The 25,823-nt window shown below is 42.4% G+C and overlaps 1 protein-coding gene across 3 annotated transcripts in view; it reads left to right on the forward strand.

Annotated features, from left to right (window-relative positions):
* Positions 1-25,823, forward strand: part of BAZ1A (bromodomain adjacent to zinc finger domain 1A) — a 510,052-nt gene that overhangs the window by 224,652 nt on the left and 259,577 nt on the right. For all 3 annotated transcript variants that reach the window (XM_033951344.1, XM_033951343.1, XM_033951345.1), the window contains exon 15: positions 17,288-17,453. In XM_033951344.1, the coding sequence (XP_033807235.1) occupies positions 17,288-17,453 (166 nt within the window). The remainder of the gene's footprint in view (positions 1-17,287; positions 17,454-25,823) is intronic.

Here is a 25,823-nt window from a genome sequence, read left to right on the forward strand (position 1 = left end):
ATCTCTCTCATGCATATTCATTGTGGATATCCAGTAGATCTCGAGGACCGGACTTGGCAGCCCTGCCCTAGTTCTTTCTACCCCTGTATTAAGCCAGTTTTGTGCTGGATGGCCAGCTCAGGAGCATCCATGTGCCACATGCCGAGGAGCACATGAAGGGAGGGTGTGAGCATTGGACTTAGCTCATCTGGTCCCTTCAGGGTATTAGAATCACAGGAAACTGATTTGGTCATAAATCTCCCATAGAACATAATATGCAAATGCGGAGTTGCCTCTGAACCCATGAGGACTTAAGAAATTCCCCTGAAAAGATCCTCAGGAGATCTAGATCAGGATTTGACTCTTGATATTGTAAGTATGATGTTTGAGGCTTATGTGAAATATAAAGCATCTGCACAGTTTCTTTCTTCCTGTCGAAGATGGTTTTGGCTTTCCATGTTGATCAGGAAATACGTGTGCTTGTTTCTCTGCCTACTGGTTCACATACTCAGGATTGTGTTTTGAGAATCCTGGATATTAACAGTGTACTTCTTCCCTTTTGGTGGTCAAAAATAAGTTCATCTTTCTGACCATTTGTTTGGGTTGACTTATTCTATCCAGTGAGGCTCCCACTGCTAGGGCCTCGATTTCTAGATGGATCCATGAGGCCCTTTCGTAAGCCTCCATGCTTTCTGGAAAACAGTCTTCTGTTTGCGTCCAGGCACGTTCTTCTAGATGTGTGGCTCCTTCATGGGTCAAAGCTAGAACTCTCTTCCCTGTGGAGCTTTGCACGGTGGCAACATGGTCCTCTATTCACCCATTTGCCCTGTTTTGCAGAATACATGTGGTGGCGAGACAGGACTCTGCCTTTGGAGTCCTCAGTCCTGAGCGTCAGTGCAGTCAGCTCACCCTGGCTTTTTGGGGACTGCTTTTGTACACCCCATTGGTCTAGAATGTCTTACCTGTTGCACTGGAAAAAGAAATGATGTACTTATCATGGTAAGCTCTTTTCCTGTAGATAGGTGACATTCTAGACTCCCGCCTGTCCTTCTTGCGCCTCGCTATTATCTCAGTTTGTTTCATGTGTTTCCAAGTTGTTCTTTGGATAACTGTCAGCCCTTGAGATCTAGGGAGTATACTATATCTTTGTTTCTCTTTTAGGCGGGAGTTGTTTCTGAGCTCCCTTGAGGTTTTGCCGGCTGTTTGCAGCTGATATTTTCATGTTACTCCTTTGAGCAGAACAGTTATTTATGACCTTGATTGGTATGGGTGTCTCTACTTCATGTTGTTTTGGTGACCCTTGGTGCCTGTAGGTGAAGCTAAGGAGCTCCATGAAGTACAGAAGAGGCACAGAGAAATATCTGAACTGGATTCCTTCTGCAGATGATACATGGCCATGGGGACACTACCCACTTGTCTAGAATGTCTTGCCTAAGTACATAATCTCTTTATACAGTCTACCAAAGGAATGGCAGTTCAGAATTTGGCAATATATTAAACTTTCAATTCCAACTTTGATTCCTCTATTTTTCTACTGTCTGACTCTGACTCCAACTCCTATTGATACATTTTTTGTACTTGATCTAAAGTTCTAGTAAATACGAGTCGTATGTTATATTTACCAGTACTTTAGATCAAGACAAAAATTATATAGTTTCTTTTTAACTTTATTAGTAGTTTCTTTTAATTGGCAACAATATAAGACATCAGGCATCAACCAACCAAAACACTTGAAAAAAACCTAAAGCAATCAATACAGATCAAAAGACAGGCACATGTTGCTTCTTTAAAGCAACCCCTGCTCCCATTAACAGGATTACTAAAACTATTCCCCAATCCCCCCTCAATTAATTATTATTTTTTTTTTTTTAAACCCAACTAATCCAAATATAAAATGATAAATTTATCATATACGAGTTATAATGTGTTTTTTGTTTTGTTTTTTGTTTTTTAAATCATTTTGAAGCTAGAGTCATTCTACATTTTTACTGACTCCGACTCCACAGCTCTGGTGGCTAGGAAGCTGAACTTAAATATAAAATTCAGAACACTTAGAGATTTGATGTGGTTCAGTTCTCTCCACTCATTATAAGAAGCTAAACATCCTAGGGATCATTCATTGTTACCACCAAGACCAAAAAAAGAGCTTAAGAAATAAAATAAACCTGGACCTGATTGGGAAAAATGTGAGGATAAATACCACTTAGTGTTGTAGAATAGAGAAATCTAAAATAACCGTTTAGAGTGTTTCTCAACATGCCGCATGTGTACCCTTGGGGGCAAGTGGGCCACTTGTTGAAGATACGCGCCTGGCCACCAATTCTGCCCATCCATAGAGGCGGCTGCCACCACCGGGAATCCCACATTCATGTTCGCCCCACCCATCTACCACCCTTTCTGTAAAAAAAAAAAAAATTATTTCCTTAGATTACTCCGGAGCATATCACCTCTTAACTTCATCCAATGCCCTTTCATTCCAGAGCTTCCTTTCAGTTGAAAGAGACTCGACTCATGCATATTTACATTACATAGGTATTTAAACGTCTCTATCGTATCTCCCCTCTCCCGCCTTTCAAATTGAGATCTTTATCTGTCCCCATATGCCTTATGACGAAGACCACACACCATTTTAGTAGCCTTCTGCTGGACCGACTCCATCCTTTTTATATCTTTTTGAAGGTGCGGCCTCCAGAATTGCACACAATATTCTAAATGAGATCTCATCAAAGTCTTATACAGGAGCATCAATACCTACTTTTTCCTACTGGCCATACTTCTCCCTATGCAACCTAGCATCCTTCTAGCTTTTGCTGACATCTTTTCAACCTGTTTGGCCACCTTAAGATCATCACATACAATCACACCCAAGTTCCTGTCGTGCACATAAGATCTTCATCCCCTAAACTGTACTGTTCCCTCGGGTTTTTGCAGCTCAAGTGCATGACCTTGCATTTCTTAGCATTAAATTTTAGCTGCCAAATTTCAGACCATTCTTCAAACTTCGCCGTTCTTTCTTAATGTTTATACCATCAAGCACATCTACTCTATTGCAGATTTTGATATCATCCGCAAAGAGGCAAATCTTACCCGACAACCCTTCAGCAATATCGTTTATAAAAATGTTAAAAAGAACAGGCCCAAGAGCAGAACCTTGAAGCACACCACTGGTAATATCCCTTTTCTCAGAGCAATCTCCATTTAGATGCTTGGGAGAGAGAAAGATGAGTGAGAGAAATGTTGGATATGGTGGTGGAGAAGGAACAGAGGGGAGGAATTTTGGACATAGTGATGGAGGGAGAGATGTGGCATTGTGCTGGAGAGGGTGATAGAAGGAGAAATGGGCATGGTGCTGGTGGAAAGATTTGAAAAATGTTTCACATGATCCAGAGGATGAGAGAGGGAGAAATGTTGGATGTGATAGTAGAGGGGGTGGGAGAGATGCCTGGATCTCTCAAGACAGATGGACAGTGAGAGACAGAGGGAGACTTTTTGCTAATAGAGTGGAGGAGAGAGGAAGAAAAGTTGGATTCATGGAGGAACACAGAGAGATGTGTTGGTTGGGGAAAGGAATGAGGTCCGGAGTCCGGAGGAGAGGAAGTGTGCAGGAAGCAGAAAGTGTTGGACTCATGGAGAGAGTGAGAGATGGATGAGGAGGAAAGAAAGGAGGGAAGGAGAAATGTCACACTCGGGGGAAGGGGGAGAGGGCAGAGAGTAAAAAGTTGAACTCATGGAGGGAGTGAGAGAGATGTTGAGAGAGGGAATGATGATTGAAGGACAGGATCATGTAGGAGGCAGAAAGTAAGAAATATTGGATGTACAATCAGAAGGAAGTGCAACTAGAGACTCATGAAATCACCAGACAGTAAAGGTAGGAAAAATGATTTTATTTTTAGTTTAGTGATTGAAATGTGTCAATTTTTAAAATTTATATCGGCTGTCTATATTTTGCACTATATTTATCTATTTTTTTATAGTTGTTTCTGAGGTGACATTGCATATTAAAGTCATCTGCCTTGACCTCTTTGAAACCCCCCCCCGAATATAAACGATAACATTTTTCTCTGCATACAGTATGCTTTGTTTTTTTTTAATTTTGTGGTTGCTATTATGTATTAAGATTATATTGTGTATATATGAAAAATGAATGGAAGAGATTGCATTACAATTAGTACTATTACCCAGGACAAACAGGCAGCATATTCTCACACATGGGTGATGTCACCGACGGACACTTTAAAAGTGCATCACCACTTTAAGTCTTTAGAAAGTTTGCGATAACCCACACCATGCATGCGCGAGTGCCTTACCTCCCGACGCAGGCGCATGGTCCCTCAGTTTCTTAGTTTCCGCGGAGCTAAGAAGTTGTGTTTCAACGACCATTGAAGTCTTTCCGCTCTCGCAATTTTTTCTTCTCTCTTTTAGTTTTCTTTCTATATAGAGTAAAAAATACTTCATTGGCGGGTTTAGCCTGGCGGGGCCTTTTCGTTCACCTCAGCCATCGCGTTCAATTTGGCAGAGGCGATATTCCCATTCATGTCACGCCCGCTGACGGATTTTAAAAAGTGCTCGGGCTACTTCTGTCACTGACCCTCACCACTGGTGTCTTCAGTGTTTGGGGCTCGAGCACTGTCGCCGTACCTTAAGAAGGATATGGCGATACTCGAAAGGGTTCAGAAAAGAGCGACACGTTTGATAAAAGGTATGGAAAAGCTTTCATATGCTGAAAGATTAGAGAAACTGGGGTTCTTTTCCCTAGAAAAGAGAAGACTTAGAGAGGACATGATAGAGACTTACAAGATCATGAGGGGCATAGAGAAAGTGGAGAGGGACAGATTCTTCAAACTTTCGATAAATACAAGAACGAGAGGGCATTTGGAAAAATTAAGAGGGGACAGATTCAGAACCAATGCTAGGAAGTTCTTCTTCATCCAGAGGGTGGTGGACACCTGGAATGCATTTCCAGAGGGTGTAATAGGACAGTGTACGGTATTGGAGTTCAAGGAGGGTTTAGATAACTTCCTGAAGGAAAAGGGGATAGAAGGATATAGATAGAGGATTACTATACAGGTTCTGGACCTGATGAGCAGCCGTGTGAGCGGACTGCTGGGCACGATGGACCTCTGGTCTGACCCAGCAGAGGCACTGCTTATGTTTTTATGTTCTTAATTGCACGTGCTGCTCTTCCTTACAAAAGAGGACTTTGAAAAATCGTGTTTTCAGAAACAGCTCTTCGGTGCTGCCATGGAAGGTGAGCCCACTTCAGCAGCGACACTTTCCGTGCCGATGAAAATGACACCGAAATCTTCGGCGCTGGCAGATCCACCAATGCTGACTCTGGTGTTGCAGTATACCATCTCTTTGGGTAAGCCAGTTAAGAAGACTTTCACTTCCCCCTCCGGGACATAGGTCAAAGCTGCATTGAGTCAAGTCATGTTGACCTCGCAGAAGTCCCGTAAGTGCACGGCTCTGATATCGGTGAGTGCCTCTTCATCGGCTTCCTCATCTCTGGACCGTGTGGTGGCACCAGTGATACCAGCAAAAAAGCCAATGGTATCGGTACTCTCCCTAAAGCAAAAAATAGATAACTTGCTTAGGGAAGAATTAAGGGAGCATTTTCAATTGTTGGTGCTGACCCAGCTTGAGCCGCTGTCGACACCGACTCCCGGTGCGGGTCCAGTTTGAGCTGCTCATGATGCCGACCGCACCTGTCACTGATGCTCCACCGGTGTGGCTGTCCTCAAGATGGGAGTCGAGCAATCCACCATCACAGCACCATTTCTCCTCGACTCAAACTTCTCAAGAAGTCATTCCAGCAAGGTTAGGTAAAGTCTCAAATAAATATAAACATACTGAGACTTCCACACTGAGCTGCCAGTTCAAACGGGAGATTGCCACCATTCCAGTAGCTCCTTGGTGTCTCAGACGACCTTGATTTTCCTTATTTTTCGACTTAGTTGATGTCAGTATCTCTGCTAATATTTGCATCTATTCTTATGCAGAGTTAAAATTCAGTCTACATTCCAATCTTCAGCTTTAGCTCCTGACAGATTGCTATTTCTCGGGCTGAATTCAGCTGTTTCTCATTTCTCTCAGCCTATTGCATTGATATTCACAGCTTCCAGAACACCAGCCATTTTGCAGAGTTCCCAGCAACAACGGACACCTTTTTTCTGCTAGGCTTCTTATTCCTCATTGAAATCTGAAGTAATCTCTGTGTTTTTTTTCTCTGATTTTGACATCTTTCTGGAAAACAAAGGATTGACCCTTTAGTCTCACAGTAAATGCAAAATCCAGCAAAAATGAAAAACTCTGTGGAGATGGTGATATTTAAGATGCAGGCTTTATTTAAAATTGTACAATTGGATAATCCACATAAAATATATCTAAGACCTAAACCTTTGAGGGGTATGGACCCAACACGGTCTGTGTTTCAACAATGCTATCTTCCTCAGGAGTCCGCATCGGGGCTCTATGGATGAAGTCACCCACATGTGAGAATATCTGCCTGCTATCGCTTGATAACAACTGTTAATGATAAGTAACTGTGCTTTATTTAATACTGCTTTATTTTATTAGTATAGTACAGTGCGTCTCAAACTGTGTATCCTGAAGAGATTCCAGAATTTTACTTTTTAAAAATTCCCTTCATAAGTATACACTAGATTAGGTGACAAAGTACTTCACATACAGATGAATCTGTCAATGTTATGAGCATCTGTGTGTGAAGGACACAATTGCCCAGACGAGAATCATTCTTTGATATGATTGGCCCTTGAAAATTAACTTTGGTGTATTCAGGGATATTGAGTATAAACTCAAGGTCATAAAAACCGGAGAAATCCAATTGTACAACTGACCTGAAATAATCACAAAACCTATGGAGAGTGATCAAACTGAAATATATAAAAATACTCAGAGATATTGAAACTCTATAAGGAAGGTTGAAAAACCTCCCTTGGGTGAAGAGTTCACCTTCCAGTCATTGTTATTTTATACAAAAACTTTGATCACTGACCCCAATGGTAGTGTTTAACTTAAATCAAAGGTTTAAAATGGTATCTTCTTTTGCTGTTATAGTTACAAGTCACTGCATACTGTGTAAAATACAATTTGCACTTAGCTTCAGCTGGGTGAAGGGGTCCCAACGTGGCCCCATTTCGTTCCTGCCTCAGGGGACCCGAGTGGTAATATTCAAAACAGGCTCCTGGATTAGTAAGGCTAATGGTTGTAGACTCGTGACTAATAGTTGAACAGTTCTAGTGAAAAGCAGATAAAAAACATCATGTCAGGTGTGGGCAAAACAACGTATAAAACCCACATGGGAACATGCAGATATACATACTATTGCTGACAGCCCAGTGGATAAGAGGCACAACGAAATTACAATACTTTAAACAGCTCCGCATAGCTTACATACCACTGCTGGAAATTCGGTGGGTCAAACGCTGAAAATTCAAAATCGCCAGACAGGAACCTGGCTTACAGCATTGTTTTATCGGGAGAAACGTCAAAAACGTCATGACATCACAAATGTGATGACGTCATGGCTCAAACTCCAAAAATAGAATCAAAAGATGAAATGGAGTGGCAGAAACTGGAGTGAAATGATGTCAAAGCTGTTATGACATCGGTTAAAGAAACGCTAGCCATTCAATTTCATTATTAAGGCCATGTGGATGTAAGGTATTCAAGGTGTAGATCCATTTCTGTTCTTTTTCCATAGGATCTTGGCTATATCTCCTCCCCTTGTAATCACAACTGTTTCCAATATGGAGAACTTAAGGTAAGATAATTCATGATTCAGATTGGTCCAATGGCCCACCAAGGGGGCTTCTTGCACTCCAGTTCTGATTCTGCTGATATGTTCACTGATTCGAACTTTTATGCTCCGAGTGGTGCATCCCACGTAGTGAAGGTGACAAGGGCACTGTATGATATATACAACCTGCGCTGTATTGCAGGTTGTGGCTGGACATTTTGCTCTGAACTGAGTTTTAAATGTCATTTGTGTCAGACGTATACTGTGGATGCACATTTTGCAATGCCCGCATGGGCTGTGTTCCCCCTCTTCCATTTCGCCTATATGGCTCACATTGAGAACGTACCAGGAACTGCTTAAGATTACGCTGTTTAGAAAAGGCGAACCTTGGAAATTCATGAAACTCTGGATGGTATCTCAACATATTCCAGTGTTGTTTGATAATACTTTTGATGTGGAATGCATGAATGGAATATGGAAGGAAACATACCAGTGAGGGTGAATCTTGAGAGTGCGATGGATTCAGCAGAAGTTCTCGGTTTGCATACAGGGCCCGTTTATATGCTTTATGGATAACAGTGGTAGGGAATCCTTTCTCCACAAACCGAACTTTCATGTCTGTAGCTTGTTGAATATATTCTCGAGTGGTGGAGCATAGCCTCCACAGGCGTAGGAACTGCCTTATTGGTATATTCTTTCTGAGGTGCTAAGGGTGGAAACTGCTGTATTGTAAAAGGTTATTTCTGTCGGTTGGTTTCCGGTAGATACTGGTACTGAAACACCCGTGGTTCAGGCTAATGTTTATATCTAAAAAAGGGACTAGATGGTGATTGGTGTGCATAGTAAACTTCAAATGGGGGTCACATGCGTTAAGCCATATGAAAAACTCGTTGAGTTGGACCTGAGAACCGACCCACGCTCCAAAGATATCATCTATAAACCGTTTCCAAAATGGCACCGTCAATAGCATGCCTGTATGTTTCTAAATTTGAGCAATAACATCTATATCCTTCACAATATTGGGACCACATATGTATATGGAAACGGTTTATAGATGATATCTTTGGAGTGTGGGTCGGTTCTCAGGTCCAACTCAACGAGTTTTTCATATGGCTTAACGCATGTGACCCCCATTTGAAGTTTACTATGCACACTGATTACCATCTAGTCCCTTTTTTAGATATAAACATCAGCCTGAACCACGGGTATTTCAGTAACCAGTATCTACCGGATATATCATACAGTGCCCTTGTCACCTTCACTATGTGGGATGCACCACTCAGAGCATAAAAGTTCGAATCAGTGAACATATCAGCAGAATCAGAACTGAAGTGCAAGAAGCCCCCTTGGTGGCCCATTGGACCAATCTGAATCATGAATTATCTCACCTTAAGTTCTCCATATTGGACACAGTTGTGATTACAAGGGGAGGAGATATAGCCAAGATCCTATGGAAAAAAGAATAGAAATGGATCTACACCTTGAATACCTTACATCCACATGGCCTTAACAATGAAATTGAATGGCTAGCGTTTCTTTAACCGACGTCATAACAGCTTTGACATCATTTCACTCCAGTTTCTGCCACTCCATTTCATCTTTTGATTCTATTTTTGGAGTTTGAGCCATGACGTCATCACATTTATGATGTCATGACGTTTTTGACGTTTCTCCCGATAAAACAATGCTGTAAGCCAGGTTCCTGTCTGGCGGTTTTGAATTTTCAGCGTTTGACCCACCGAATTTCCAGCAGTGGTATGTAAGCTCTGCGGAGCTGTTTAAAATATTATAATTTCGTTGTGCCTCTTATCCACTGGGCTGTCAGCAATAGTATGTATATCTGCATGTTCCCGTGTGGGTTTTATACGTTGTTTTGCCCACACCCGACATGATGTTTTTTATCTGTTTTTCACTAGAACTGTTCAACTATTAGTCACAAGTCTACAACCATTAGCCTTACTAATCCAGGAGCCTGTTTTGAATATTACCATTCGGGTCCCCTGAGCCAGGGAACGAAACGGGGCCACGTTGGGACCCCTTCACCCAGCTGAAGCTAAGTGCAAATTGTATTTTACACAGTATGCAGTGACTTGTAACTATAACAGCAAAAGAAGATACCATTTTAAACCTTTGATTTAAGTTAAACACTACCATTGGGGTCAGTGATCAAAGTTTTTGTATAAAATAACAATGACTGGAAGGTGAACTCTTCACCCAAAGAAGGTTTTTCAGCCTTCCTTATAGAGTTTCAATATCTCTTGAGTATTTTTATATATTTCAGTTTGATCACTCTCCATAGGTTTTGTGATTATTTCAGGTCAGTTGTACAATTGGATTCCTTGAAAATTAACAGCAAGTAATTTTATTTTTATTTTTTATGCAATAGTTACCCTAACTTGAGCAACAAAGCAATCGGAACTTTGTTACTGTTTGAATCTTATCTTTGTGAACTTGGATTTTTAGCTCTGACAGAAATTAAATAAAAGAGAATGACTGTTGATGGTGGATGATGAATGCATGTTTGCTTTGTTGACTGTCAAGCTGTGTTTTGAGTTAATTTGCACTCAAAGATAAGCAAATCCATCGCATTGATTAGCAATTCTATCTACTTTAGTTTTACCATTGTTACAATTACCCATACATAGCTTAAAAAACTTTAAATAATTCTCAAATTTAATTTTTTGTTGGTTTTGCAATTTTATAATTTCAATTATAATGTGCCGCAAAAAACATTTGCTCCGTTTAGTGTGCCAGAGCTAAAAGAAAATTTGAGAGACACTGGTGTAGTACATAGGCAGCATTGATCACCAAGTGCCACATTTTTTTAACTGCTAGTTTAAAAAGGAATTTATAAGGGGTCAGTAGTGTATCACATTAGTTATCAAATCTGAGCTCTTATGGAATAGAAAACAAATAAATAAAATAATTTCCTTATCTTGGTAGACTAATTAAAAAAGTGGGTTGTGTCTCCTGTACCATGAGATGGGGAGGGCAGAGAAATTTGAATAGTCCGATGACATCACTACTATAAGGAGTGCTGCAATCTAGGAAAGTTAAGTATTTCGCTGCCTCTAGCAGATGGAGCAGGTCTAACTGGTACTGCAAATGTTTTGTGTATACTTTTTTATCCCAGGACAAGCAGGCAGCATATTCTTGACTGATGGGTGACGGCACCGACGGAGCCCCGGTACGGACAATTTTAGAGTGATTGCACTCTAAGAACTTAGAAAGTTCTAGTTAGGCCGCACCGCGCGTGCGCGAGTGCCTTCCCGCCCGACGAAGGCGCGCGGTCCCCAGTTTCTTAGTTTCCGCGGAGCTAAGAAGACGCGTGTTTCCAACAGCTGTTGGAAAATTTTTTTTCAATTTTTTCTCGCCTTCCCGCTCGCGCGCTATTTCTTGTCGTGAAGTGTTCACGTTCTTGTTTTCTTTCTTTTCTTTAAAAAAAAAAAAATATATATATATATATATATATAATTTTTTTTCGATTATTTTTCCAGTCGGCCCCGGCGGGGCCTGTTGGCACCATCGAAGCCTCGGGCTTCGATTTTGCTACGGCCGTTTTTCTCTTCATGCCCCCTTCACCGGGTTTTAAGAAGTGTCAGCGGTGTGCACATCCTATTTCCCTTTCCGACCCACACAAGTGGTGCCTTCAGTGTCTGGGTCCGGACCATAGGGCTGAAACGTGCTCCCGCTGCAGTTCTCTCCAAAAGAGAACTCTAAAGAACCGCCAAATTCAACAGCGGATTCTTTTCGGGGCCGCCATGGAAGTTCCCCCGACATCGACACCGACAACTTCCTCCAAATCGGCACAGGTGACTTCGACACCGCAAGATCCATCCTCGGTGTCGCACCCTGTAGGTAAGCCGGCTAAGAAGCCATCCCCTACTGTCCTTGGCCCGCCAGTCGAACAAGCAGTGAGTCAAGTCCTGCAGACTGCGCGCCGGCCCCGCAAACGCTCCGCTCCCATTGAAGTCACTGCCTCTTCATCGGCATCGACTTCGCCTGAGTGTCGAGCCGCACCGCAGGTACCGAGCAAGAAAAAACCGGTACCGGTGCCATCGGGCCCGTCTTTGGATGAGAGAATAGCATCCATCCTTCAGACCCAACGTAAGGAGCAATTACAACACTTGCTCCCGGCTCTTTTAACTCCACACCTTCCAGTGTCGGTACCTACTGAGCCTTCAGTGCCGATGGTCGAACAGCCTATTCTGTCGGCATCGACGTTATCGGCACCGCAAAAATCTGTCTCTATGCCGGTTCTCTCGGCAGAACCAAAGTCTCTTCGACGCACCGCTTACTCAACTTCTGAGTCGGTGCCATTCTCTGACACCCGTACCGCTGTACAGTCACCCGGTACGGTGTCCATGCGATCAGGTAAATCGGTGCGCAAGACCAAGCATACCGAGCCTTCTACTCCCCTTTCTTAGGGCCGTCTTTCATCGGTACGGGACCCTGATTTGTGGGATGATTCTGATGACCCTCTCGGTACCGAGGCAGATTATTCTTCAGATGAGGATGATCCATCGGTGCAGGATCCTGCTAGCAAGCCAGAGCACTCGTCTTTCACCATATTTCTTAAGGAAATGTCAGACACCCTTTCCATCCCTCTAGAGTCTGACTCTAAAAAATCCAAGGCATTTCTTGATGCTTTGGATTTCGACCAGCCTCCTAAAGAATTTTTGAAGTTACCCCTCCATGACATCTTGAGGGAAACTTTTTATAAAAATTTGGAAACCCCTCTAACCGTTCCAGGAGCCCCTAGGAAGCTGGAATCTCTTTATAAAGTGATTCCCATTCCAGGGTTTGACAAACCCCAGCTGCCCCATGAATCTCTGCTGGTGGAGTCAACCCTCAAAAAATCGGCAGGCTCTAGTGTGTATGCCTCTGTCCCTCCTGGTAGAGAAGGCAAGGCCATGGATAAATTTGGAAAAAGGCTTTACCAAAATGCAATGTTGGCCAACCGTTCAGGTAATTTTGCGTTTCACTTCTCTTTTTACCTGAAACATCTGATTCAACAAGTGGCCTCTTTTCAAAAGTATCTTCCTGACCGTAAACTTCCTGCATTTCAGCAATGCACTTCCAGTCTTCTGCAACTCAGGAAGTTTATGGTCCGTTCCATCTATGATACTTTTGAACTTACATCCCGTGCCACGGCTATGTCTGTGGCAATGAGACAATTAGCATGGCTCCGAGTCTCAGACCTTGATGTGAACCACCAGGACCGCTTTGCCAATGCCCCCTGCCTGGGTGACGAACTGTTTGGAGAGTCTATGGATACCACCACTCAAAAACTCTCTGCCCATGAGACGAGGTGGGATACCTTATTGAAAAATAAAAAGAAGCCTCCTCCTCCTCGTCCTTTTAGACAGCAACCTTCATATCAGAGGTGATTTTCTGCTCGGCCGGTTCAGCCTCATCCTCCTCAACCTCGGAGGCAACGGCAACAACATCAACAGGCTCGTCAGCAACAGCAGCCTGCTATCAAGCCTGTCACTCAGAGTAAGCCGACTCAGCCCTTTTGACTCCCTTCTCCAGGGCATTGCCAGTCTTCCTCCCTCCCGTCCTCTTCCACAGCCCATAGGAGGTCGACTAAACATTTTTCACTCTCGATGGGAAGTAATCACCACCGACCAGTGGGTGCTCTCGATCATAGCCCACGGCTACTCCCTCAATTTTCAGACTCCTCCGCCGTTAGGCCTGCCAAAAGAGTCTGCTTCCAACAAGTCTCAGTCCCTCCTTCTCGCTCAAGAGGTTCAATCCCTCCTTCTTCTCAATGCCATCGAAGAAGTTCCTCCAGATCAGAGAGGTCAGGGATTTTACTCCAGATACTTTCTAGTCCCCAAAAAGACCGGAGACCTCCGACCTATCTTAGATCTCAGAGATCTCAACAAATGTTTGGTCAAGGAGAAGTTCAAAATGCTCTCTCTTGCCACCCTCTACCCTCTTCTCTCTCAGGACGACTGGCTATGCTCCCTCGATCTCAAAGAGGCTTACACACACATTCCTATCCATCTGACGTCCAGGCAATTCCTACGATTTCTTATCAACCAACATCATTATCAGTACAAGGTGTTACCCTTCGGTCTGGCCTCCTCTCCCAGGGTGTTCACCAAATGCCTAATTGTGGTAGCGGCCTATCTTCGCTCTCACAACTTTCAATTCTTCCCTTATCTGGACGACTGGCTGATCAAAGCTCATACACCTCAGGCTGTTCTGCTTGCCACCAATCAGACCATTCACTTCCTTCGCCTGTTGGGGTTCGAAATCAATCTGCCCAAGTCGCACCTCATTCCAACTCAGCGACTTCAGTTCATTGGAGCCATTCTGGACACTGTTCTGATGAGGGCGCTTCTTCCATCAAACCGCCTTCAAACCATCCTTCATCTCTGTCAGCAGGTGTTTCAGCAGACTACCATCTCTGCAAATCACATGATGGTGCTCTTGGGGCACATGGCTTCCACAGTACATGTCACCCCCTTCGCACGTCTCCACCTGCGTACTCCTCAATGGACCCTAGCGACTCAGTGGTCACAAGCGACAGATCCTTGTTCACAATGCATATCTGTGACCTCGTCTCTTCGACAGTCGCTTCTTTGGTGGTTGACATCTTCAAATCTATCCAGAGGTCTACTGTTCCATCTACCTACTCATCATTTTGTGATCACCACAGACGCATCCCCTTATGCCTGGGGAGCTCACCTGAACGAATTCCAAACTCAGGGGTTTTGGACTGCCCAGGAAAAGAAACACCACATCAATTTCCTGGAACTCCGAGCAATGTTTTATGCCCTCAAGGCTTTTCAACATCTTCTCTCTCCTCAAGTACTTCTCATTTGCACAGACAATCAAGTTGCAATGTACTACATCAACAAACAGGGAGGGACGGGCTCTCGCCTGTTGTGTCAGGAAGCCCAAAGGATCTGGTCTTGGGCAACAGCTCGTCACTTATTCCTGAAGGCTGTCTACATTCAAGGAGAAAAGAATTCCTTAGCAGACAATCTCAGCAGAATTCTCCAACCTCACAAATGGACTCTCGACCTTTTGACTCTCAAGTCCATTTTCGCTCAATGGGGCACTCCTCAAGTGGACCTTTTTGCAGCTCCTCACAATCATCAGCTGCCCCTGTTTTGCTCCAGACTCTACTCTCCTCACCGTCTGGCAGCGGATGCATTTCTCCTGGATTGGACCAATCTCTTCCTATATGCATTTTCTCCTCTACCGCTCATGCTGCGGACATTGTTCAAGCTCAGGAGGGAACAAGCCACCATGATTCTCATCGCTCCACAGTGGCCCAGGCAACATTGGTTCTCCCTTCTACTTCAACTCAGTTCCAGGGAACCCATACTTCTTCCACTGTTTCCTTCTTTGCTTACTCAGCATCAGCAGACACTACTGCATCCCAACTTACAGTCTCTGCACCTGACAGCTTGGTATCTCTCGGGCTGACTTCGGCTCACTCACTCCTTTCCCAACCTGTCCGTTCTATCATTGATGCTTCCAGGAAACCGGCCACGCTTCAGTGTTATCAACATAAGTGGTCTCGGTTTTCCTCCTGGTGCCTCTTACATCACCATAATCCCTTGTCTCTGGCAGTGGAAATGGTGTTGGACTATCTTCTTTCCTTGTCTGGCTCTGGTCTCAAATCTACTTCCATCAGAGTTCATCTTAGTGCCATTGCTGCCTTTCATGAGCCAATTCATGGAAAACCCCTCTCGTCTCATCCTTTGGTTTCTAGGTTCATGAGGGGCCTTTTCAATGTGAAACCACCTCTTAAGCCCCCTCCTGTAGTCTGGGATCTCAATGTGGTTCTTTCTGCTTTAATGAAGCCTCCTTTTGAACCTTTGGCCACAGCGCATTTCAAATTTCTTACTTGGAAAGTGGTCTTCCTTATAGCTCTCACTTCTGCCAGGAGGGTCAGTGAGCTGCATGCACTAGTGGCCGATCCACCTTTCACTGTTTTTCACCATGATAAGGTGGTCCTCCATACACATCCAAAGTTTCTCCCTAAGGTTGTGTCTGACTTTCATCTTAATCAGTCCATTGTCCTACCTGTATTTTTTCCAAAGCCTCATTCTCATCCAGGTGAACAGGCTTTGCATACCTTGGACTGTAAACGTGCTCTGGCTTACTATCTTGAACGCACCAAACCTCACAGCTCATCTCCTCAACTGTTTTTGTCCTTTGATCCTAACAAGTTGGGTCATCCTGTATCTAAACGCACCCTATCCAATTGGCTTGCTGCTTGCGTTTCATTCTGTTATGCTCAGTCGGGCCTGACACTGGAAGGTTCTGTCACGGGCCACAAGGTTAGAGCTATGGTAGCGTCTGTAGCTTTCCTCCGTTCCACTTCCATTGAGGAAATCTGCAAGGCTGCTACTTGGTCCTCAGTTCATACTTTTACATCTCACTATTGTCTGGATGCATTCTCCAGACGGGATGGACACTTCGGCCAATCTGTTTTACAAAATTTGTTTTCCTAATGGCCAACCTTCCCTCCATCCCTCTTTTTGTTAGCTTGGAGGTCACCCATCAGTCAAGAATATGCTGCCTGCTTGTCCTGGGATAAAGCACAGTTACTTACCGTAACAGGTGTTATCCAGGGACAGCAGGCAGATATTCTTGCGTCCCTCCCACCTCCCCGGGTTGGCTTCTTAGCTGGCTTATCCTAACTGGGGACCGCGCGCCTTCGTCGGGTGGGAAGGCACTCGCGCACACGCGGTGAGGCCTAACTAGAACTTTCTAAGTTCTTAGAGTGCAATCACTCTAAAATTGTCCGTACTGGGGCTCCGTCGGTGCCGTCAACCATCAGTCAAGAATATCTGCCTGCTGTCCCTGGATAACACCTATTACGGTAAGTAACTGTGCTTTCTCCCTAGCTGCTTCATATAGATTACAATTTTAGGTCAAGTTTTTGTCTTACTCCTAGGAATAGATTTGCGGATCCTTTCCTAGTTAAATTGGAGAGGTTTTTGCCCTCCATAGACTTCAAAGGTTTCCGGGGGGTGGGGGGGGATTCCGTGGTATGCAAGGATCTGGTGACAGTCCTAATGTGTTCCCACTGATGGGAAAACATGCTTTATCTGTCTGATTTGTAGAAGAGTATGTGGTGATTTCAAGAATACCAAGTCACTTAACTAAGCAAAACCAGGTTGCAGTTACCTGAAAAAGTAACTTAAGATGTTCTGTCATCTCAATTTGACTGTATTTAAACTTTCCTGAATATACAGTACGTAAGTACTTGTATAAATGAAAAGATCACACAAATCTGCAGTTGTTTAATAATTGGCCTTGTTAAGGAGGCCTGCGAATAAACTCCATTACTTACTTGCACTTCTTGATCCTACAGAGTTTGTATGTTGCATAAATATAAAACTTTCATCTTTGGAAATGCAGATGATAATGTGGGTTACCTGTATGGTTTTGCCTACTTCTTTCTGGTTCGTGCTCTCAACCTAATTTGAGAAATATTTTTACTGATTGAAGTCAAGTCAGCTAGAAACTGGAAAGAGCTTTTGCCACCCTTTCTAACCGCTCTATAAACTTTTCTAGGAGAAAAGTTGAAGATCCTTCATGCTCTTTGTGGAAAGCTACTGACTCTGGTCTCCACACGAGATTTCATTGAGGATTATGTTGAAATACTACGACAGGCAAAGCAGGAGTTCCGAGAGCTTAAGGCAGAACAGCACCGCCGAGAGAGAGAGGAAGCAGCTGCTAGGTGAGAATACAGCTTCATATAGTTTAGAATGAAGAAAAGCATGCTAAATTTGATGAATTCATAGTGAAATATGTAGTTTCCAGTGCAAACAGCATACAATTTTTTACGGATGGGTTAAGTACCTCAACTTGCGAGTTACTTGCAGAAGACATCAGTCATTTTCTCCTCCCCACTCCCTTGTCTCTCTTGGCAGTGCCCCCTCTCCTTAGTCTTCATTTCTGCAAGTGAGCTGAGATGTCTTTTCATCTTTTCTGCATTTGATTTTTAATTTTCAAGATTGTCCAATTTTTTTTAGGCTTCCCTGTGCTAAGAGATTCCCAGTAGTCCTTGGACAACTCTGTCTTGGAGAAGGGCCAGATGCTGGGGTCTGTAGCCAGGAGGGCCACACTTTTAAAAAGAGCACCTGCCTGGCCAGCCTGCATTATCACTTGGGAGCTCGGGGCTAGGTCCCCTGGGAGTGGTGCTTGCCACTATGGAGTTATTTCTAATGGTAAACTGCTTGATTTTTCACAGTTGCAACATAAATTTGGTCTTAATAAATCACAGTTATAGATGGTTGCAACTGAAGCAGGCCATTCAGGCAGGGTTCCCTGAATGGAAAATCTTAATAATCAATATAGTCTAGAGTTCTTGTATTTTCAGGTGGACTTCCTGGGACGCCAGGCCGCACAGTGGTATAAATTGATATCTGGATTTATGAATAAAAAAACCAAGAACTGGTCTTAGAGACATTTGGAGCATTGAGATTAAGCATCAAATTACTGCATCTCAATGGCCACGAATTTGGTCTTGGAGGATGAGTTGTACAATGTCGGCATCTATGAGACAAACTTGTTTTTTTCTGTTGCACTGAGCTTTCTGGACCCCTGTCGTTTACAAAAATTAGATAGCTCTAAGTCTAATAGATGTTGGCATTGTCATCTCGAAGCAGGGACTTTAGATCATTTATTGTCCATTCATTTTGGCTTTTTGGAAATCGATTTGGGGCCAAATAAATTGTTTGTTGGAAAATCCTGTGGCTCTATCCTATGATACTATATTATTTGGAATGTCAATGAGGAAGAAAAGTCAAATTTCTGCAAAGAATAATAAGCTTTTACTTATTATGACAGGAGTTGCCATTCAGCAGATTACATTTAATTTGAAAAACTGGAATAGATTAAATTATAGTTTTTGGTGGAATTCATTATGTCATATATACAAGTTGGAAAGAATGTTAGCCTTGCAGAAAGGTAATTTTAATAACTTTCAGGAGGTTTGGAGGCCATTAATAGAATATTGTAATGAGTAGTTATTGACTATCTTTTTTCCCTAATAGGTATAATTGCAAAGTATGGAGGGGTGGGATTTCTGATCTGATATTAAATGATTAGATTAATAGGACAGAATATATAATATATTATATGATATATGTACTACATATGAATTAGTAGGATTGGGAGGGAGGGTTTAAATATTATGATTTAAGTTAAATTGATAGAGAATCAAGTGATGTTGTTTAAGTTTAAATGTTATTTTATGATACACTTGTTGTAAGATGTAAAATGAATAAAGAATTTTTTTTAAAAAAAGAGTTAGGTTGCGTTAACCCCACAACTGGCTAGAAAGCTTGGCAGAGGTTGGCTGTGTCCTTCCCCCCCTTCCCCAACAAACCGTGTAGGAGTGTGAGGGGTTGAGGGTTTCAGGTTTTTGGAACATGAATAAAAGACAGCTCAATGAGACAAGCCACTGTAGCTGTCCTTGCTTGTTTGAAGCAGAAATCCCTTCTCCACTTCCAGCTGCAGTGAGAAGCTGATGCAGATACAGTGCATGGCAGATCTTTGAGTACAGCTCATTACTACGGGAATATCGGGGTGGATCTGAATTCATCAAAACTAAGGGTTCTGAGAGTGTCCCAAGGGTCCCTCACTTCTAAAATCCTATTTCGGTAATTTTGAGCATTTAGTTTTACTAGATGTGAGGAGAGTTCTTTGTTATCTTGAGGTGACTAATGAGTTCCACCTGTCGATTATCTATTTGTCTTGACTAGTGCTAGCCTAGGGGCAGACTAGCTTTTAAAGCTTCTATTTTCAGATTGATCCGCATGGCTATTTCCTCTGTATACATTGGCTCTGGAAAGCAACCACCATTTTCTGTGAAAATTCACTCTACCAAAAGTTTGGCATTTTCCTAGGCAGAGTCCAGGGCAGGGCTGCCCAGTGAAATTTGTAGAGCAGCTTCATGGGCTGTCCTCCATACATTTATAAAATTTTACAAAGTGGATATGGCAGCACAAACAGACGGGGTCTTCTGTGCTGGTAGTAAGCTCATCTGTCACTTCATCATGCTTCTATTCTTTTCTCTCCTCTCTTCTACCTTCCAAAGTATTTAGATCAATGCTGTCTTGTTAAAATGTTTATTTTATTTTTATTTTTCCTCTAACTCTACTTTTCACTTCTCTATTACTCTCCAGGTACTTTAGTTAGATTGTGAGCCTTCGGGACAGTAAGGGAATTTTTCAAGTACCTTTCTTATTTCTAATCTTAATGTATATTTTCTGTAAACCGCTTAGAACCTAACGGATGTAGCGGTATATAAGAAATAAATTACATTACATTACATTACATTACATTAGACTCATGGGACTGCTCTGGTACATCCCATCTGTAAAGAATTGTGTGCTGTTTGCACTAGAGGGAAGGATTAGGTTCTTACTTTGATTATCCTCTTTCCTGTAGAACAGCATATGATTCCTTATGCCCTTCCCTGTCTGTTATGCCTAAATTGGCTTGTAGGCTAGGATGAGTATCCAGTAGCTTGGCTCGAGGCAGTCATGGAAGAGAATCAGAGTCCTTTGAATACTGGCTTCAGTGCTGAAATCCATATCAGTACATTTTGTTTTGCTAAGAGCTATACAAGTGTTAGTGCCAGTTGCACACAGGTAGGTGGGATTTTGTTTTGCCACCGTTTTTTGTTGCCCTGTGGGATGATTGTTTATTAACTCTTATTTACTATTGCATAGCAGATCAAACTTATCTGGATCGGGGAGTTCCCCAAGCCCCACTTGTTTTCATTTCCTCTCCTAGGGGATTTTCATTTGCTTTGGTATAGACTGGGGAGAGAGAGCACTGCCCAGAGAGACAAGGGGGTAGAGAGAAGAAAATGATTAATGTCCTCTAGAAGCAACTTGCAAGTTGAGGTGCTTACCCCATCCATAAGGAATTGTATGCTGTTCTACAGGAAAGAGGATTATCGAGGTAAAAATCTGTCTTCTATTAGCTGGTTGGAATTATTACCCCATTGCACTGGAGGAAAAAATAATTCAGATATGTTCTTGTTTTTATTTATCTAGTTCATCCCTCCAATCCTTATTTCTAATGCATGGGATATAAGGCACTGGTGTAAAGCAGTGTTCTCTGAAGACAAGTAGGCATAACATTTTCACATGTGAGCGATGTCATCCATGGAAACCAGTATGGACACTACACTGTCACTTTAACTCTTTAGGCAGTACCCATACTGCAAGCTTACTGGTAACTTCCCGCTTGACATCAGTTCGTGGGACCATCAGGTTTTTTTTTCTACCAAGCTGAGAAACTGTGTCTTCAGCATGTCAAACTTTTGCCTCTTTTTTTGTGCCTTTTTGTACTTATTTTTCAGTGTTTTCCTCATACTTTTCTTGTTTTTATCATGTTCCAGTATTTTACCCAATTTTGGATTGATTTTGTCAGTTTTTGTATTTTTATTTTTTTTTGTAGTTTTGGACCACTCCAAATACATTTTGTCCTCTTGGGAGTGTCCACCATTTTCAGAATCCTACTTATTCAGCCTTCCCTCACCATTGAGCCCTTGACTTAGTATCAACTATTTTCCCTTCCATGTCAAAGACGGTACCGAGTGGTTTTAAGAATTTGAACTATTTCAGGCTCTGACAAACATACTTTGTGTTTGTTCTGAGTGTCTGGGTCCTGAGCAATGGGACATATGCTGTAACCTCTGTCTCTGCATGCAAAAGACATTGAAAGCCTGAAAAGTTCAGTTTGAAAAGGTTTTCAGTACCCCATTGACACTGAGCATGGTGGGGGATTCTGAACTCAGCACTCTGCCTCTTATAACTTAGACATGGACTTCACCGCATCCAGAGTGTTGGGCTCTTTACAGGGAGTGTATTCTACTTCCCTTTCATCTATGCCTTGTGCATCGAGGGATGCAGTATATAAGAAAGCTAAGAAGCACAAATATTCTTCCCTTTCTAGGCATTGCACTGTGTCTTCCCAAACATCAACTTCCTCAGCATATAGTAAGCATCAACTCACCAAAGTCCGCTCTCCTTCCGTCCAGCTGATGTCTCCTCATAGGCGTGCATTGCCATTGAAGTCTCCCACACTCTGACATTTGGTATAGCAGATTGATTCCATTCCGATGTCTCTTTCGGTACTGGCAGTGTCTTTTCAAAAGGAGATCCGGGATCTGCTCTGACAGGAGCTTTCGGAGCTACTGCAGATGCAATCTTCACAGATGTTAATGGTTTCCATGCCTACCTTAGCTCAGCCCAAAGATACATTGCAGTGTTGGGGTTTTTTTTTAAAATAAATCTTTATTGATTTTTCAAGCTACAATTGTGCAACAAATGAATCACAAATATGGGTATTGCAAACCAAGCACAACAAATGTATAACATTAATGCTCTATTATTTTTATCCCCATCCTCCCACCCAATACAAATATATTAAAATCTTCATGAAACTATTCATAAATTCCTATATCAATACCATTTCCATCCCCCCACCCCCCAGGATGTGTATGTTTACATGTCCACAAAATGAAAAATTATTCCTCTACAATATTTAGCCAATGGCTCTCAAACATCCATAAAATTCTTAAATTGTCCCTGTTGTATGGCCAAACAACGTTCCATTTTATAAGTAAAACATAGGGTTTCCCACCAAAATGAATAACTTAACCTATTCCAGTTTTTCCATGCTTTTTCCAAAAAAAGATACATTGCAGTGTTGTTCAAGGGTGATGCCAATCTCCCATGTTTGTTGTCGAGCATCAGGGCTGGCATGGACCCACTTGACATGCATTGTCATCGACTAAGGAGTTATCTCCTGAATTGGAACTTCGACCTACACCTTGACGTGCCTCGATGCACAGTCGATGCTTCTCTTGATGCACACTCCCTGATTCACCTAGTCAGCAGTACTCCGAGAAATCTGGCTCAGATATCTCAAACCTTTCAGAGGAGGATTTGTGTGTATCAAATTTGCCATTTATATGTAAGATTCTTGAGAAAGTGGTTTTAGCTCAGTTACTTGAATTTGTTAAGCCGGATGTATTATCTGTTTATCAATCAGGTTTCAGGAGGCTCCATAGTACCGAATCAGTTTTGGTTGATATAATTAATGATTGTTGGAAGTACATGAATAAAGGGATGATATCCATCTCTGTGTTCCACTAGGTTTAGATCGTGACATACATTTGAAAAAATTGAAGATGTTTGACAGAGATAAAAGTTGATTGACTTTCAACAAATTGCAATTAAATTCTTCCAAAATAGAATTATTATGGATGCATAGAGATACCTCTCAGTATATCTGTCTGTCCCTTAATTGGGAATCAACCCAAAGATCAAGTTTGTAATTTAGGTGTTGTATTGGATGCTGGTCTTATATTAACTAATCACATATCACAATTGGTGTCTACTTCATTTTATTATTTACTTCAATTGAAAAAGCTTTGGATATATTTTTCAGAAGATTATTTTCCACAATTGTATTCTTTTGTCACTTATGGATTATTGTAATGGTCTGTTTGTTGGGCTACCAGACAAAAATCTTCATCGTATGCAAAGAGTATAAAATGCTGCAGTTAGATTGTTGATATTCTGTTACGTCCCTTCTGGATTCAGTACGCTAAGTATTCAATCCCTTCCCACAATCTGGGAGTTGCAGAAATCTAAACACTCTTCTGAGCACATGCTCCTCCCACCTCAGACTTTCAATTTCTGCAATCAATCCGTGCAGAATGCTTTTTGATTTGCTCTGCATTTTTTTCTTATTTTTTCACTTAAAAATTTGTCTTTTCGATAGCTTGACTGCCTTGAGACCCCTTTGTGGTGGTCCTAATCTAATCTGGTATTTGTGCTTCGCAGTATACCCATAAAGGTTCAAGGTGACTTACATCAAGAAATGATGAATAAAGTTGGATCATTACAGAAAGACAGTACTTTAGACACTACATATTTGGTTGAGGATAGTCTGGGGAGGGCTTCAATGGCTGGGAGGGTGTAGATGGGCTGGAGTGTGATTTGATGGAGACTTCGGCAGTTGGAACCCAAGCACAGTACCAGGTAGAGCTTTGGATTCTTGTCCAGAAATAGCTGAGAAGAAAAAATTTAAAAAATTTAAATTGAATCAGGTTGGGGAGACTGGATGGACCATTCGGGTCTTTATCTGCCGTCATCTACTATGTTACTATGTTTTTCAATGCTTCTCTAGAGTTGGGTATGGTACCGAAGGACTGGAGAATAGCAGATGTGGTTCCTCTCCACAAAAGTGGAAGTAGGGAATTACAGGCCAGTAACTCTGACTTCTGTGGTAAGCAAATTAATGGAAATGCTTTTAAAACAGAGAATGGTGAAGTTTCTGGAATCCAGTGGATTACAGGACCAGAGCCAACATGGATTCACTAGAGGTAGATCTTGTCAGACAAATCTGATCAATTTCTTTTACTGTGTGACCAGAGAATTGGATAGGGGGAGTGTGCTAGATGTGGTGTATTTAGATTTTAGCAAAGCCTTTGGCAGTGTACCACACAGACGGCTAATAAGTAAACTGAGTGCTTTTAGGATGGGTCCCAAATTGACGGGCTGGGTCAGGAACTGATTATGTGGAAGACGACAGAGGTTAGTGGTCAATGGAGATTTCTCTGAGGAAAGGGATGTTACTAGTGGTGTGCCTCAAGGTTCTGTCCTTGGGCCTATTCTTTTAACATTTTTATAAGCGATATTGCTGAAAGGCTGTCAGGTAAGATTGGTCTTTTTGCAAGTGATACCAAAATCTGCAATAGAGTAGACATCCCGGATGGTGTGAATGATATGAAGAAAGACCTAGCGAAGCTTGAAGAATGGTCTGAAATTTGGCAGCTAAAATTTAATGCTAAGAAATGCATTTGGGCTGCAAAAACCCAGAGGAACGGTACAGTTTAGAGGATGAAGAACTTTGTGCACAACAGAAAGAAGAGCAGGGCTTGGGTGTAATTGTATGCGATGATCTTAAGGTGGTCAAACAGGTTGAAAAGGTGATGGCGAAAGCTAGAAGGGTTGCTAGGTTGCATAAGAAAAAGGTATGGCCAGTAGGAAAAAGGAGGTATTGATGCCCCTGTTTAAGACTCTGGTGAGACCTCATTTAGAATATTGTGTACAATTCTGGAGACCGCACCTTCAAAAAGATATAAAAAGGATGGCATCTGTCTAGAGCAGTGGTCTCATACTCAAATCCTTTGCAGGGCCACATTTTGGATTTGTAGGTACTTGGAGGGCCGCAGAAAAAATAGTTAATGTCTTATTAAAGAAATGACAATTTTGCATGAGGTAAAACTCTTTATAGTTTATAAAACTTTCCTTTAACAGTTAAAAGGAAAGATATATAAACTATAAAGAGTTTTACCTCATGCAAAATTGTCATTTCTTTAATAAGACATTAACTATTTTTTCTGCGGCCCTCCAAGTACTCTATTTTTTTCTGCAGCACTCACATTTAAAGTTCAATATCTTTTCTTTCTCAAAACTGACACATTTCAACCACTAAATTGAAAATAAAATCATTTTCCTACCTTTGTTTGGTAATTTCATCAGTCTCTGGTTGCACTTTATTCTTCTGACTGTGCATCCAATACTTCTTCCCTTCTTTCAGCCTCCTGTATGCTTCCTCTCCTCCAGACCTCATTCCCTCCCCCAACTTTTTCTTTCTTTCTCTGTCTGTCTTTCTCTGATTCTGTGCCCCATTTTTTGCTTTGTTTCTGGTTCCCTGTCCCCCCTCCTTCTTTCTTCCTTCCTCCGTGCTCCATTTTTTGCTTTTTTTTCTGGCTCCCTGTCCCCACCCCACCTTCTTTCTTTCTTTCTTTCTTCCTTCCTGCCCTCCCCCATGCCACCGCCGCCGCGGAATAGGCTGCTGCCGCTGCCGCTATCGGGAACAGGCAGAGATCTCCCTGCTTCTCTTCTGCACCGGGCCGACCAACTCTCGCTGCCCGACGTCAATTCTAACGTCGGAAAGGACGTTCCGGGCAGCCAGGCAGCGATTGACTAGCCAGAACATCCTCTCGATGTCAGAATTGACGTCGGACCGCGAGAGTTGGTCGGCCCCGCAGGGAAGAGAAGCAGGGAGATCA

The sequence above is a fragment of the Geotrypetes seraphini genome, chromosome 7 (assembly GCF_902459505.1).
Source record: "Geotrypetes seraphini chromosome 7, aGeoSer1.1, whole genome shotgun sequence".
Classification (NCBI taxonomy): domain Eukaryota; kingdom Metazoa; phylum Chordata; class Amphibia; order Gymnophiona; family Dermophiidae; genus Geotrypetes; species Geotrypetes seraphini.